The sequence below is a fragment of the Palaemon carinicauda genome, chromosome 41, assembly GCF_036898095.1.
Source record: "Palaemon carinicauda isolate YSFRI2023 chromosome 41, ASM3689809v2, whole genome shotgun sequence".
NCBI classification, from domain to species: Eukaryota; Metazoa; Arthropoda; class Malacostraca; order Decapoda; family Palaemonidae; genus Palaemon; species Palaemon carinicauda.
Genome location: NC_090765.1, coordinates 48,771,279 through 48,785,775, shown reverse-complemented (window position 1 = coordinate 48,785,775; position 14,497 = coordinate 48,771,279). Strand labels below are relative to the sequence as shown.

Here is a 14,497-nt window from a genome sequence, read left to right as displayed (position 1 = left end):
AGGCAGCACATTTTTGGCTAGAAAACCAAGTTGTAGCGAACAGGTGGCTTTTTCTGACGAAAATCCGATGTTCTTGCTGAAGGCATGAATCTCACTGACTCTTTTAGCTGAGGCTAAGCATACCAGGAAAAGAGTTTTTAGAGTGAGATCTTTCAGGGAGGCTGATTGTAGCGGCTCAAACCTGTCTGACATGAGGAATCTTAGTACCACGTCTAAATTCCAACAGGGGTAGCCAAACGACGCTCCTTGGTGGTCTCAAAAGACTTAAGGAGGTCTTGAAGATCTTTACTGTTGGAAAGATCTAAGCCTCTATGCCGGAAGACTGATGCCAACATGCTTCTGTAGCCCTTGATAGTGGGAGCTGAAAGGGATCGTCCTTTTCTCTGGTATAAGAGAAAATCAGCTATTTGAGCTACAGAGGTACTGGTCGAGGATACAGAAACTGACTTGCACCAGTCTCGGAAGACTTCCCACTTCGATTGGTAGACTCTAATGGTGGATGCTCTCCTTGCTCTAGCAATCGCACTGGCTGCCTCCTTCGAAAAGCCTCTAGCTTTCGAGAGTCTTTCGATAGTCTGAAGGCAGTCAGACGAAGAGCGAGGAGGCTTTGGTGTACCTTCTTTACGTGAGGCTGACGTAGAAGGTCCACCCTTAGAGTAAGACTTCTGGGAACGTCTACTAGCCATCGAAGTACCTCGGTGAACCATTCTCTCGCGGGCCAGAGGGGAGCAACTAACGTCAACCTTGTCCCTTCGTGAGAGGCGAACTTCTGCAGTACCTTGTTGACAATCTTGAACGGTGGGAATGCGTAGAGATCCAGATGTGACCAATCTAGGAGGAAGGCATCTATATGTATTGCTGCTGGGTCCGGGACTGGGGAGCAATAGATTGGAAGCCTCTTGGTCAGCGAGGTTGCAAAGAGATCTATGGTTGGTTGGCCCCAAGTGGCCCAAAGTCTCTTGCACACATCCTTGTGGAGGGTCCATTCTGTTGGAATTACTTGCCCTTTCCGACTGAGACAATCTGCTATTACATTCAAGTTGCCTAGGATGAACCTCGTTACTAGGGAGATGTCTTGACCTTTTGACCAGATGAGCAGGTCCCTTGCGATCTCGTACAACGTCAGTGAGTGGGTACCTCCTTGTTTGGAGATGTACACCAAGGCCGCGGTGTTGTCTGAGTTTACTTCCACCACTTTGCCTCGAAGGAGAGACTTGAAGCTTTTCAAGGCCAGATGTACTGCCAACAGCTCCTTGCAGTTGATATGCATGCTCCTCTGACTCGAGTTCCACAGTCCTGAGCATTCCCGACCGTCTAGTGTCGCGCCCCAGCCCACGTCCGATGCGTCCGAGAAGAGAACGTGGTTGGGAGTCTGAACAGCCAGGGGAAGACCCTCTCTTAGGTTGATATTGTCCTTCCACCAAGTCAGACAAGACTTTATCTTTTCGGAAATCGGGATCGAGACCGCTTCTAGCGTCTTGTCCTTTTTCCAGTGAAAAGCTAGATGGTATTGAAGAGGACGGAGGTGTAGTCTTCCTAGTGACACAAAATGTTCCACGGATGACAGCGTCCCTACCAGACTCATCCACAGCCTGACTGAGCAGTGTTCCTTCTTCAGCATCTTCTGGATGGATAGCAGGGCTTGATCTATTCTGGGGGCTGATCGTCTTGTTGTTCAGCAACGTCCTCATCAGATAGTTCCTCATCCGAAAACTGATGAGGAAACGGCAACGGAGTGGGCAACGTCTGGCTCGCTGAGTCCGGTCGCACTGGTGCATGCGTGACGGAGCCGGACGCAACATCATGGAACTGCTGCACAGTCTGTGAACTGTCAACAACCATGGGTGCGCGAGGAAGCACAGCGTCCACCCGAGACTGTCTAGACCGTCTGGGTTGTGCAGTCAACACCATACTGGGTTGCTGAGGTTGACGCACTGCGTCAAAACAAGTCACCTCTGCTGGTTGTTGAACGTCCTGAACGTCAACAACCACCTCCGAGCGTCGCTTAACGTCAACGTGCGGCTGGCAACCCACACTGGGTCGCATCGGGGGAGGAACCACCTCAACTGGCAGACGCGAGAAGGTTACCTCAGCGTCAACAGGACGCACAACCGACCGGTTGGAAGGTTGTTGGCCAGAAGGTTCGGCAGCAACCTTCTCCGCATTAAAGTCCTCTATCAAGGACGCAAGCTTGGACTGCATGTCTTGCAGCAAAGCCCATTTAGGGTCTACGGGAGCAGGTGCGGCAACAGACGGGGTTAGCGACTGAGGCGGTACCGCTTTCCATCCCTGAAAGCCTTGTTTATGCATGATATAATTGTACAGCAAAACTTCAAAGGCTCGAAAACAGCTGTGAAGTTGACCTGTAAAAAACTTGGAGCGTCTCCTGGCCAGGCGCCAGGGAGAGTGTACGAGATTTGAAAAGTCTATCTGGGCAGAGGCATGAACTCCCAAGCCGAGAACTTCTCTCGTGTCGTATCAGACTCTCGCTCTATAAGCCAGTTTAAAAGAAGGGAAAGCAAAGGCTGTATCCCCCAAACTCCTCCTGGTGATAAACCAGTCGCCTAGCAAACGTAAAGCTCTCTAGGAGAGCGAGAGAGCACTAGCTTAAAAACAACGGCTTCGAAGTAGCTAGGCCTAGTGTAAGCTCTGACGTTTAGGCGAACGAGGAGCAGCAGTTACAAAAAGATCCGGACAAAGATCCTTAAAAAAAATCATCATGATTTAATTAAAGTCCATAGAGGGCTAAGCAGCTTTAGGCTCCTCTCCATCTGACAGAGTCCTCAAGGTAATATCAGTAGGAGGGGGAACAGCAACTTCCTCATCTACAGGAACCTTGTCCGATAAAAGCTGAGTCTCAAGCAAGGGAGAGACCTACTGTGGTGGCAATGCTTTACAAGCAGAGTCCACACTCACTGGTGCATTAGTAGCGGACCAGGACGCAACGTCATGTAACTGCTTGACAGTCTGTGAACTGTCAACAACTGAACTGTCAACCACAACAGGTGCGTGAGGACGCACAGCGTCCACTCGAGACTGCTTTGACTGCCTAGACTGAGCAGTCAAAACAACTCTAGAATGCGGAGGTTGACGCACAGCGTCAAAACAAGTCAACTCCGATTGTTAGCGAACGTCTTGAACGTCAACAGGAGCATCAGCAAGTGGCCTAACGTCCAAATGCGGCTGAAAATCCACACGAGACCGCATCGAGTGTGGTTTTAAACAACCTGACTGACGTGACTTAGCTACGCCAACGTCAACAGGAAGCACAAAGGAACGTTAGGTTGGCTGAAAGCCAGGATATCGATGAGATAAACGGCTAGACTCAACGGACTAATCGGCAGAATAGTCTTCCATAAAGGAGGCAAGCATATTCTGCATGTCTTGCCGTACAACCCATTAAGGATCAACGGAAATGGTTGTGGTAAGAGACGAGGGTAATGTCTGTGACCGCAACACTTTGCCAACCAAAAAAGACTCTCGGAGTCTGTGTTACGCTTTTGTTAGGCGGCGAGCAGTTATCCGATGACTGCATAGGGTCAGAGCTGTCCTAATGGCTGTAGCCAGGACGCTGGACCTGTCCTGAAAGGACTGACTTTCGCTTAAGGGCTTCGAAACCTTGTGACAGGTTTCTTATGCGAAAAGCCTTCGGATGACGAGGAGAAAAAACGTCTCTCTCGTCTTATGGTAGGGGAGATCTTGGTAAGATACACCCGATACAAATAGAGGGAAACGTCTGTTCGTTGATCAAGGCCTCTCGAACCCATAAGTCGTTCGACATTACTTCTCCCCTGTTTGGGAGCTTGCAAGAGGTCCCGGACTAGGTGAACGACAGGCACGAACAGACGAACCCTCGGACGCAACACTGTAACACTTTGCGCATATCACTTTATCACTTCGATTTTCTGTTTTGCACTTATTTCACTGAAATCGAAACTTTTACTGATTTCTACCTGAAACACGCAATTCTACCCTTCATTAAAAGGTAGTAATTGCGAAATCAGTCGTATAATGCAAGCTCATTAATACCAGCAAAAAACAGAAAACATATTTTAAGATAAAAAAAAAAAAAAAAAATTCAGTGGCTGGGAAAGAGACTAAACACTAGTTCATATAAACTACGTTTTCAATCTCTCACCGCACATAGCCTGGGGACGAGAATAAAAAACTAAAAACGTTTTATCCTTCCTCCCCGTACAGAGACTAGGGACGAGAGTAACTCGAGAACAACGTTACCCGCTTGAACGGAACGTTTTCTCTCCTCTCTCTCCCTCCGTCTCTATCTCTCTCTCTCTTTCTCTCTTGAAATCGCACCTAAGAGAAGAGCCCAATTACATTTCGTCAAAAAAACATGTTATTTGACCAAAGGAAAAAACTGAAAGGATTTCAATTAAAAAGTTCCTTTAAGCTTTGAAAGAATAATGAACAAAACGTCAGAATCGATTTACTCTTTCTGCAAAGTGAAACCGTGATACTCTCTCTCTCTATCGTAACGATAGAGCGCAAACTGCGTAGTATAAATAAACTAAACGTTAGTTCATCTTTGAAAACAGTACGAAGACTATTCAAAGAAATTCTTTCATAAAATATTTATTAAAAATATTCATTTAAAAGGTTTTAAATCATTAGCTCTTTAAAAGCTATTTACGATTGCAAAGGGCTCAACGTTGTTTAACTTCGGTTTCCAAGTTAGGACCGCCTACTCTCAGGAAAGGTCGCATATAAACAAAACATTAAAATTTATTTTTATATGTTTATAATAAATGGAAAGTTAATCGAAGAGGCCTAAAGGCGGAGAGATATAAAATATATAGAGGAAAATCTATAATTAATTTATAACGTGATAAGATAATTACTAAAAGCCTAAACACACTTCCGTCTAAGGGAAGGGTCGGCCATTTAAAAGTGAAAGAAAGTCCATACTCTCTTTGTCACCATAATTAAATCTATCCAAAACGAGTTCAAGATTTAAGATGAAGATAAAACACCTGCATTGCGAAAGCTCAAAACCAGAATATAGTACTTCACCAATATGATGTGAAAAACTCCAGTTTAGCAACAGCGAGTAAAGTACGTCTTGTCGACACGTCGACAGAGAGAAAATTGAGTCTTTGTTTACATTGAGCTTGGTATCTGGTCGATAGATGGCGCTGTTGGGCACACCCGCAACTTGTATAGCGATCGCTGGCGAGTTTTTTCTGTACAGTTTGTCTGTCGAGCAACAGAGTTGCAGCTATATATTCACCGGCTAAGTTAAATATTTAAAATGCATATTTACTGGAAGTTCAAAATAAACCCTGCAAGCTTTTTCAGCAAACTCAAGGAAATTTGGAGACACCCGTGCTATTCTACACTAATGTACATACAGTAAAACATTCCACACTCCTAACAATGGAGATTTAATTTAAGTCCACAATGGTTGGAGCAGTCAAGAGCACATATTCTTAAACTCTTCAATCTCAAGAAACGAGCTCAAGCTCTAAGCTGTACTTCTATATGGAGAACCGTCATAGAGATCCACTGATGTGACAGTTAGAGCAAACTGGTTATTTACCATTTTTTGAGATCGAGAAGCTCTGGTTTTCCAGATGATAACAATATGAATTTTCCGGCAAGATACATTAAAATAATAAATTTTGTTCTTAAAAAATCTACATATATTGCAATGTAAAAAAAAATTAGTTGTTACTCACCACTCAGAGAACCTTTGGAACTCTTGGCAGATTCATCAGTTGAGATGGCTTCTTTAGGTGAATCTTGAGGTAGGTCTGATCCAGTCAAAAGGCTAGTGCGATTACTACTCGACTCACTACCGCTTCTACTTCCCACTTCATCTTTCATATCATGGCGGTTGCTCCCATTGTCATCGTCCTCAAGTTCCTCATCGTCATCTGAGTTACTGTCAGATTCCTCGTCAACTGATTCCACCTCTGTTCCCTCTTCTTCCTCCTCTTGACTCTCTGTTTCATCATCATCATTCCTACTGTGATCAGCATTTTCAATAAACTGGTCATCACTTTCCTTTTCATTTCCATCAGTTTTTACATAACCTGGGATGGTATTCACATTGTTTTCATTGCGATTTTGTGGACTTGAGCTAAAACCCTTCTCTACATTATCAGGCACATTTATGGGGAAATCAGGAAAGCCTTTGCTGTAAAATAAAGAGCATAATTTTAAAATGGTGTTTGAATAAAAATAATGACCAAATATACAATTTATTAAAAAAGATAATTTGTTCAATACAAACACATGACTAACATTAGCCTATGTGAACCTGAGCAAACTTTCAGAGGAAGAAATCCTCAAGTTGCCATGTACTTGGATATGGTTGGTTTTGTCTGGATCAGCTGCAAGGGAGAGAGGGGGGTGGGAAGAGGCAATTCCCATAGAGACAGATAACTGTCTAAGTGAGAAAGCTACTGTTTGGTAGGACAGAGAGCCAAAGGAACAAATGTATAGATTTCAGGCCATATGATCAATGCTGATGACAGGAAAGCAATTCAGAGCCATCATAGCAAATGAGATAAATGATGATAGTTGAAACCTTATACAATGATGCACACAAACAAAGTACAGTATATCATTCACATACATTCATATATTTCAAAGGTTGCTCATGAATGGCAGGGGCAAGGGACAGAACAATGTCTAAAAGACTACCCATATATACATATGATCAACACTCAAACCCATGGGCAATGTCTATTGATGACTCAGCAGGTAGACCTATAAGCTCCCCCAAACCCTACATCTTGCTCACAAGGATGGTGAGGTTGCTAACACTACTAGAAGCTATCGAGTTTGAGCGGGCCTCGAACTCTCATCCAACACATTGTCAGGCAGGGATGTTTCCAACAGCCTATCACAACCCTAATGAAATACTATCAGCAAATCCTAAAAGAATATGCTTTAGATGTTTGATATGAGTTGAGATATGTAGTGAATATTAATATTACATTGTATAGAGTACTGTACAGTATTAGGTTTTGTATGTGTAATTAGTTTTAAAAATTCTGACATATATATATGTATTATATATATATATATATATATATATATATATATATATACTGTGTATATATATATATATATATATATATATATATATATATATATATATATATATATATATATATATATATATATGTATGTATGTATGTACATACATACATACTTACATATATATATATATATATATATATATATATATATATATATATATATATATATATATATATATATATATATATATATATATATATATATATATATATATATATATATATATATATATATATTATTCTGCATTCCTTGTTCACACTTCTTGCCCCCCAAAAATCACATGAGAAGGGATTTTTGCCTTGGAAGGACATTAATTATTCCTAACACCTTATGCTCTGTCTTTTTAAAATGAAGAAAATTATATGTGTAGTATTCTTCATGTGCTGCACAACTTAAAGAATCCTGGTAATGATATTAAAAGTAAAAGGTAAAGGTGTCTGGTTTCAGTTCCATTTTCATCAGAAGAGATGCTCACCAGAACGTTAGCCGGGCAAGCCCAACACCCCACTGCGGTGCCCAGCCACAGCAGTGTCCTCCCCAGTAAACAGCTTAAACTCACGGTCCCGGGCGGGGATCGATCTTCCGCCAAGCGAATGCTAGGCAAACCCGTTACCACTGTACTATCCAGTAGAATACATATCTGTTATGTATCTAATTAAATAATGGTCCCAGTAACTGTGATGTAAATATTGTAAATCCAGTTTATATTTTAAAGAATAAGTGACTTTTATCATTATCATAATCACTATTACTGAACGGCAGTCATTGACAAGAAAGCCAAGTCATGGTAAAAATTAGCCATTCTATAACCTTGGGTAATAACACAGAAGAGGATCACTCCACGGACACTACCTATTCACACTAGATAGAAAGACAATCAAAATATCCAACAAGAAAACATTAAGATTAGATTAAATGAAGCAGAGTGGAAAAGGAAAAAATAATGGTGGTTAAGAATTAGGAAACAATAATTCCAATTATTACAGGAATCAATCAACCCCAAATTAGACTCGATTAGGTATCTTTTAAAAATTCATTGCACTTAAAATCTTTAAATAGTTAAGATTAAAAAAAAAAAACCTAGTTAGTGATTAGCCCAATATGATGTTGACACTATACAGTTCTGGAGAGAGAAGCTAATACACTGATGTTACTCAGTTGCACAATGCAACAAGTGTAGGATAGGTGTCATAGAATTTGCTGAGTAGAGTGGGGCCATTCTTGCATTTTTTTTACATCTACTTTGCACAACTGGACAGCTGTTTCATGGCAGATAAGGCCTTTTAAAATTAATAGGCTTTTATGAACATATCCTTATATACAAGAAAATAAAAGGGATAATATTGGTAGGAAATAAAATCAAATACAACTCAACAATTTTAAAAAATTATCTACAAATGAGAAAAGTCTTTAAATACATAATTTCCATACCTCTTTTTTCCCCTAGTTTTCCTTCTCTGGTTGGCTTTGGGCTCATCTTGGCCCAGATCCCAGAAGTCTGGATCTGAATCACTCATCCCACAGCATTTATCACCTGAAAGTTTAATATGCTCAAATTATTACACCACACCACCAAAAATGAACGTAACCTTTCAAATTTTTTGTAATGGAAAATTATTCAGTTAACATAAATTCAGTACAAATCAATTAGCTATAAAATCATGGTCATATTCCCACTAGCTAATTGTTCATTTATGGCTACACTAACAAATTAACAATAGTCAATATTTCATCTACTGGTAACTTATTTTAATTTCTAATAAACTATACAGTAATGGTTCACTGTACAGTACTATCAATGATATGCTTCAAAACTCAGTTTACTATCACAAAAAATATGAGCAAAAACTGTATACCTACCATAGAAAGATATATCAGGTATAAATTACTTAATACATACATTTCTATTGGTATCGCATAAAAATCCTAAGTCCAACCAAGATTCATTTGAATAATGTTTTGTAAAGTTTCACTTTTCCAAAAGCAGTGAGGTCTTCACTTAACCAAGGGAAAAGAAAATATGATAAGTTACCGATAGGTTAATGAGAAATACCCAACCTACCAGCCACCAATTATTACCTCTGCCAACAAAGTTAGAAGGAGGTTGTTTTAACCCCCGTTTGTGTGTGTTTCTAAGTGAACAGCTTTTTGTCCACAATTTTAATCGTAGAGTAATGAAACTTGCAGGGATTAACTGTTATGTAAAACGCTGGAAATTATTAAATTTTTGAAGGGCAAGGAAACGTCAAGCAAAATGTCCAATTTTGGACATTGTTGTCACAGAGACTTCAAACTTGGTTTATATTTGAGTGTATGAAAATCCACACCAATTAATACATGTCAAGGTCGAAGATCAAGGTTAAGCAAAAGGTGAAATTCCCGTCATCAACCATAAGGCCACAATTTCAATCGTAAAGTAATGAAACTTGCAGGGATTTTAAACTGTGTAAAGAGCTGTTAAGGTCAAGCAAAAGGTCAAATTCCAGTCATCAACCATATAACCACAATTTCAATTGTAAAGTAATGAAACTTACAGGAATTTTAAACTGTTATTACCTCTGCCAATGAAGTTGGAAAGAGGTTATGTTTTACCCCCTGTTTGTGTGTTTGTTTATGAATAGCTTCCTGGCCACAATTTTAATCGTAGAGTAATGAAACTTGCAGGGATTAACTGTTATGTAAAAAGCTGGAAATGATCAAATTTTGGAAGGCCAACGTCAAAGGTCAAGGTCAACAAAAATGTCAAATTCACGTAATCGGCCCTAAGTTTGGACATTGTTGTCACAAAGACCTCAAACTTTGTTCATATTTGAGAGCATAAAAATCCACGCCAATTAATACATGTTAAGGTAAAAGGTCAAGAAATAAGCTGCTGCGGCGGAAGACTGCGCTCTACTGAGTGCCCCTCTAGAATTCAAAATTAGTTCTATTATTATTACTATTACTCTTCTCATTCTTTTCCAGGCTTTGATCACTAATAACTTAGCCAATTTTAAAGTGTTTGCTTTCAAATTTGAGCAGCGGCATGACCCATATGAGGGAAGTATAAATCAAGAAAATTGTGCAGGTGCATGCAGCGCTCTCTAGGTAAAAAGCAAAAATCACTTAAAACGATTGCTCTTCGAGATCTTAAGAACCGTTCCATCAATTGCTTTCAATTTTTTGCTTGAGATACCTTGGGCTAAGGTCTAATGCAGACGCAAGTCTGTTGAGTAGTTTTTGAGATATCATGAAATAAGAAATGGCTGCCACATGGTCACAAATGTTAAACCAGAAACTACTTGGATGATTTGAACCAAATTTGGAGAAAATGTTGAGGTTAATGTGACAACATAATTTGTCCAATATGAATGACCTTGACCTTAAGGTCACAGGACAATTTTTGTGAAAAGGTAAATTTTGAAAAAAATTACTAAATCTACGGTGCAATTTCACACAAGGGTTCATCTGAGCCTTAAAAGTGCAGGTTAGGTGGCCTTCCAAGGCAACCTAGATAGTAAAAGGCTGGTTACTTTGTTAAGAAGTGTAGTTTAGGTCCCTTTGTAAGCCTATAATTATTTTTCATAAAACTTATTTTGTGCCTTTATTTTTTATTGGTTTCTGTGATTCCCCAGCCCCTTATATATCATAATCATGGTAGGGGTGGGGGTCCCAGAGGAGAAACAGGGTTTACAGGGTGGGGAAAAAATGAATGATAACAAAAATGGTTTAATAAGCAAAGAATACAATATAGACAATACAGTATGTGTTTGGAAAAATATAAAGTTCATAATAACTATCACTTACAAAACATCAAGAACAACATAAGACACAGAAATTTACATGACTGGTGAACGATTCTGACCCCTTTGCAACACATGCACCTTTCTTGACCTACAATGCTTCAATACCTAACTTAAACAAAGGTGCAGGGTCCTAACAGCAGGTTAAGGCAACACTACTGAACATGACCCTAGATCTCCCTTCCTTGAGAGTGCTGAACTCTTACAAATGAGATGCAGATTTCCATCTCAATCCACCTTTCTGATGTCAAGTCCTAACAAACAAGTTGGACAGTTTCGGTCACCCGCTTATGACTTCACATATGATAACCCTCAAGGTTGGGACATAGCCTACACATCTAAATGGCCATTTCCGAGTGAAAGTGATTACTTCCAGACGGATAAGGATGTTTTACATCATGGGTTTACATATATGAAATGAATACAGTACTTTAAAATTATGATGTTTGCTATTGGCACTTTTTGTGGACAAGATAGGCATTGCTAAACTGAATAAATCAGGTGGAAGTTATGGAAAAAAATATCACATTTGCTCTTTGCACTATATGCAATCGCTTCCTAAACAATTACCATTTTCTAAGTAGTGATGGAACAATCTTGTAATACATCAAAAATGGGTTTAAAATAAGATGCAGATTTTCATATTTTCATCAGTAAAAAGTAGACTTGCTATTCACTTCCGAAACATTCCCTATGGATAAATTTCATATTCGCAATGACTAAGTATCACAGTATTATGAAATTCCAGTTTATCTACTGTACATTTAGCAATGAAAGAAGTCGGCTAAATAACATAAAAATACCAGAAGTTTTCCTTCACATTATGACTAGGAAAAATATCAAAAACATCATCATTCGACAATTTGTAGGTAGGAGGTTGGCCAGGGCACCAGCCACCCATTGAGATACTACTGCTAGAGAGTTATGGGGTCATTTGACTGGCCAGATAGTACTACATTGGATCCTCTCTGGTTACTGTTCACTCCTTTTCCCTACACATACACCGAATAGTCTGGCCTATTCTTTACATATACTTCTCTGTACTCATACACTTGAACAACACTGAGAGTAACAAAAAAATGTTATTTTTATTAGTAAAATAAATTTTTGAATATACTTACCCGATAATCATGTAGCTGTCAACTCCGTTGCCCGACAGAATTCTATGGAGGGATACGCCAGCTATCACAATACTAGAAGGGGGTGTACTTACCAGCGCCACCTGTGGCCAGGTACTCAAGTACTTCTTGTTGACACCTCCTCAATTATTCCTCGGTCCACTGGTTCTCTATGGGGAGGAAGGGAGGGTCGATTAAATCATGATTATCGGGTAAGTATATTCAAAAATTTATTTTACTAATAAAAATAACATTTTTCAATATTAAACTTACCCGATAATCATGTAGCTGATTCACACCCAGGGGGGTGGGTGAAAACCAGTGTACAAGATTAAAGGATAGCTAAGTATCCCATATTTCATATAACAGTTATCTCAAATAACAATGAAATAATAAGTACCTGGTAAGGAAGTCGAATTGAACCGTTACTCTGCCTCTTTTTTAAGTTCGTCTTCCTTACTGAGCGCAGCGTTCCTCTTGGAGGCTGAATCAACCCAAAGGTGCTAAAGTATAAAGGGTTGCAACCCCTACTAAAGGACCTCTACAAAACCTCTAACCCAGGCGCTTCTCAAGAATGAATAGACCACCCGCCAAATCAAAAGGATGCGGAAGGCTTCTTAGCCTACCGTAACAACCATAAAAACAACAATAAAAGCATTCAAGAGAAAGGTTAAAAAAGGTTATGGGATTAAGGGAATGTAGTGGCTGAGCCCTCACCTACTACTGCACTCGCTGCTACGAATGGTCCCAGGGTGTAGCAGTTCTCGTAAAGAGACTGGACATCTTTAAGATAAAATGATGCAAACACTGACTTGCTCCTCCAATAGGTTGCATCCATTATGCTCTGCAGAGAACGGTTTTTATTAAAGGCCATCGAAGTAGCTACGGCTCTTACTTCGTGGGTCCTTACCTTCAGCAATGCAAGGTCTTCCTCCTTTAAGTGAGAATGGGCTTCTCTAATCAGAAGCCTTATATAATACGAAACCCCGTTCTTGGACATGGGCCTCGAAGGTTTCTTGATGGCACACCATAAGGCTTCTGACTGTCCTCGAATAGGTTTAGACCTCTTAAGATAATATTTGAGAGCTCTAACAGGGCAAAGAACTCTCTCTAGTTCGTTACCTACCATGTTGGAGAGGCTAGGTATTTCAAACGATCTAGGCCAAGGACGTGAAGGAAGTTCGTTCTTTGCTAGGAATCCGAGCTGAAAAGAACATGTTGCAGATTCGGTCGTGAAACCAATGTTCTTGCTGAAGGCATGAACCTCACTGACTCTCTTAGCTGTTGCAAGGCAGACGAGAAAAAGAGTCTTGAGGGTAAGGTCCTTGAAGGAAGCTGACTGGAGAGGTTCGAACCTAGATGACATAAGGAACCTTAAGACTACGTCTAGGTTCCAGCCTGGAGTGGATAGACGACGCTCTTTAGACGTCTCAAAAGACTTAAGAATGTCTTGAAGGTCCTTGTTGGAAGAAAGGTCCAAACCTCTGTGGCGGAGAACTGAAGCCAACATACTCCTATACCCTTTAATCGTAGGGGCTGAAAGGGATCTCTCATTCCTAAGATGTAGAAGGAAGTCAGCTATTTGGGTCACAGAGGTATTGGTAGAGGAGATTGAATTGGCTCTACACCAGCTTCGGAAGACTTCCCACTTAGATTGGTAGACTCTACGAGTGGAAACCCTTCTTGCTCTGGCAATCGCACTGGCTGCCTCCTTCGAAAAGGTTATGGGATTAAGGGAATGTAGTGGCTGAGCCCTCACCTACTACTGCACTCGCTGCTACGAATGGTCCCAGGGTGTAGCAGTTCTCGTAAAGAGACTGGACATCTTTAAGATAAAATGATGCAAACACTGACTTGCTCCTCCAATAGGTTGCATCCATTATGCTCTGCAGAGAACGGTTTTTATTAAAGGCCATCGAAGTAGCTACGGCTCTTACTTCGTGGGTCCTTACCTTCAGCAATGCAAGGTCTTCCTCCTTTAAGTGAGAATGGGCTTCTCTAATCAGAAGCCTTATATAATACGAAACCCCGTTCTTGGACATGGGCCTCGAAGGTTTCTTGATGGCACACCATAAGGCTTCTGACTGTCCTCGAATAGGTTTAGACCTCTTAAGATAATATTTGAGAGCTCTAACAGGGCAAAGAACTCTCTCTAGTTCGTTACCTACCATGTTGGAGAGGCTAGGTATTTCAAACGATCTAGGCCAAGGACGTGAAGGAAGTTCGTTCTTTGCTAGGAATCCGAGCTGAAAAGAACATGTTGCAGATTCGGTCGTGAAACCAATGTTCTTGCTGAAGGCATGAACCTCACTGACTCTCTTAGCTGTTGCAAGGCAGACGAGAAAAAGAGTCTTGAGGGTAAGGTCCTTGAAGGAAGCTGACTGGAGAGGTTCGAACCTAGATGACATAAGGAACCTTAAGACTACGTCTAGGTTCCAGCCTGGAGTGGATAGACGACGCTCTTTAGACGTCTCAAAAGACTTAAGAATGTCTTGAAGGTCCTTGTTGGAAGAAAGGTCCAAACCTCTGTGG

The 14,497-nt window shown here is 40.5% G+C and overlaps 1 protein-coding gene across 1 annotated transcript in view; it reads right to left on the bottom strand.

The window, feature by feature from the left end:
• Positions 1-14,497, bottom strand: part of LOC137632612 (uncharacterized) — a 45,074-nt gene that overhangs the window by 24,819 nt on the left and 5,758 nt on the right. Inside the window, exons 2-3 of the mRNA XM_068364661.1 lie at positions 8,497-8,599; positions 5,694-6,154 (exon numbers count right to left, since the gene is read on the bottom strand). Coding sequence (XP_068220762.1) covers positions 5,694-6,154; positions 8,497-8,582 — 547 coding nt within the window. The 5' untranslated portion in view covers positions 8,583-8,599. The remainder of the gene's footprint in view (positions 1-5,693; positions 6,155-8,496; positions 8,600-14,497) is intronic.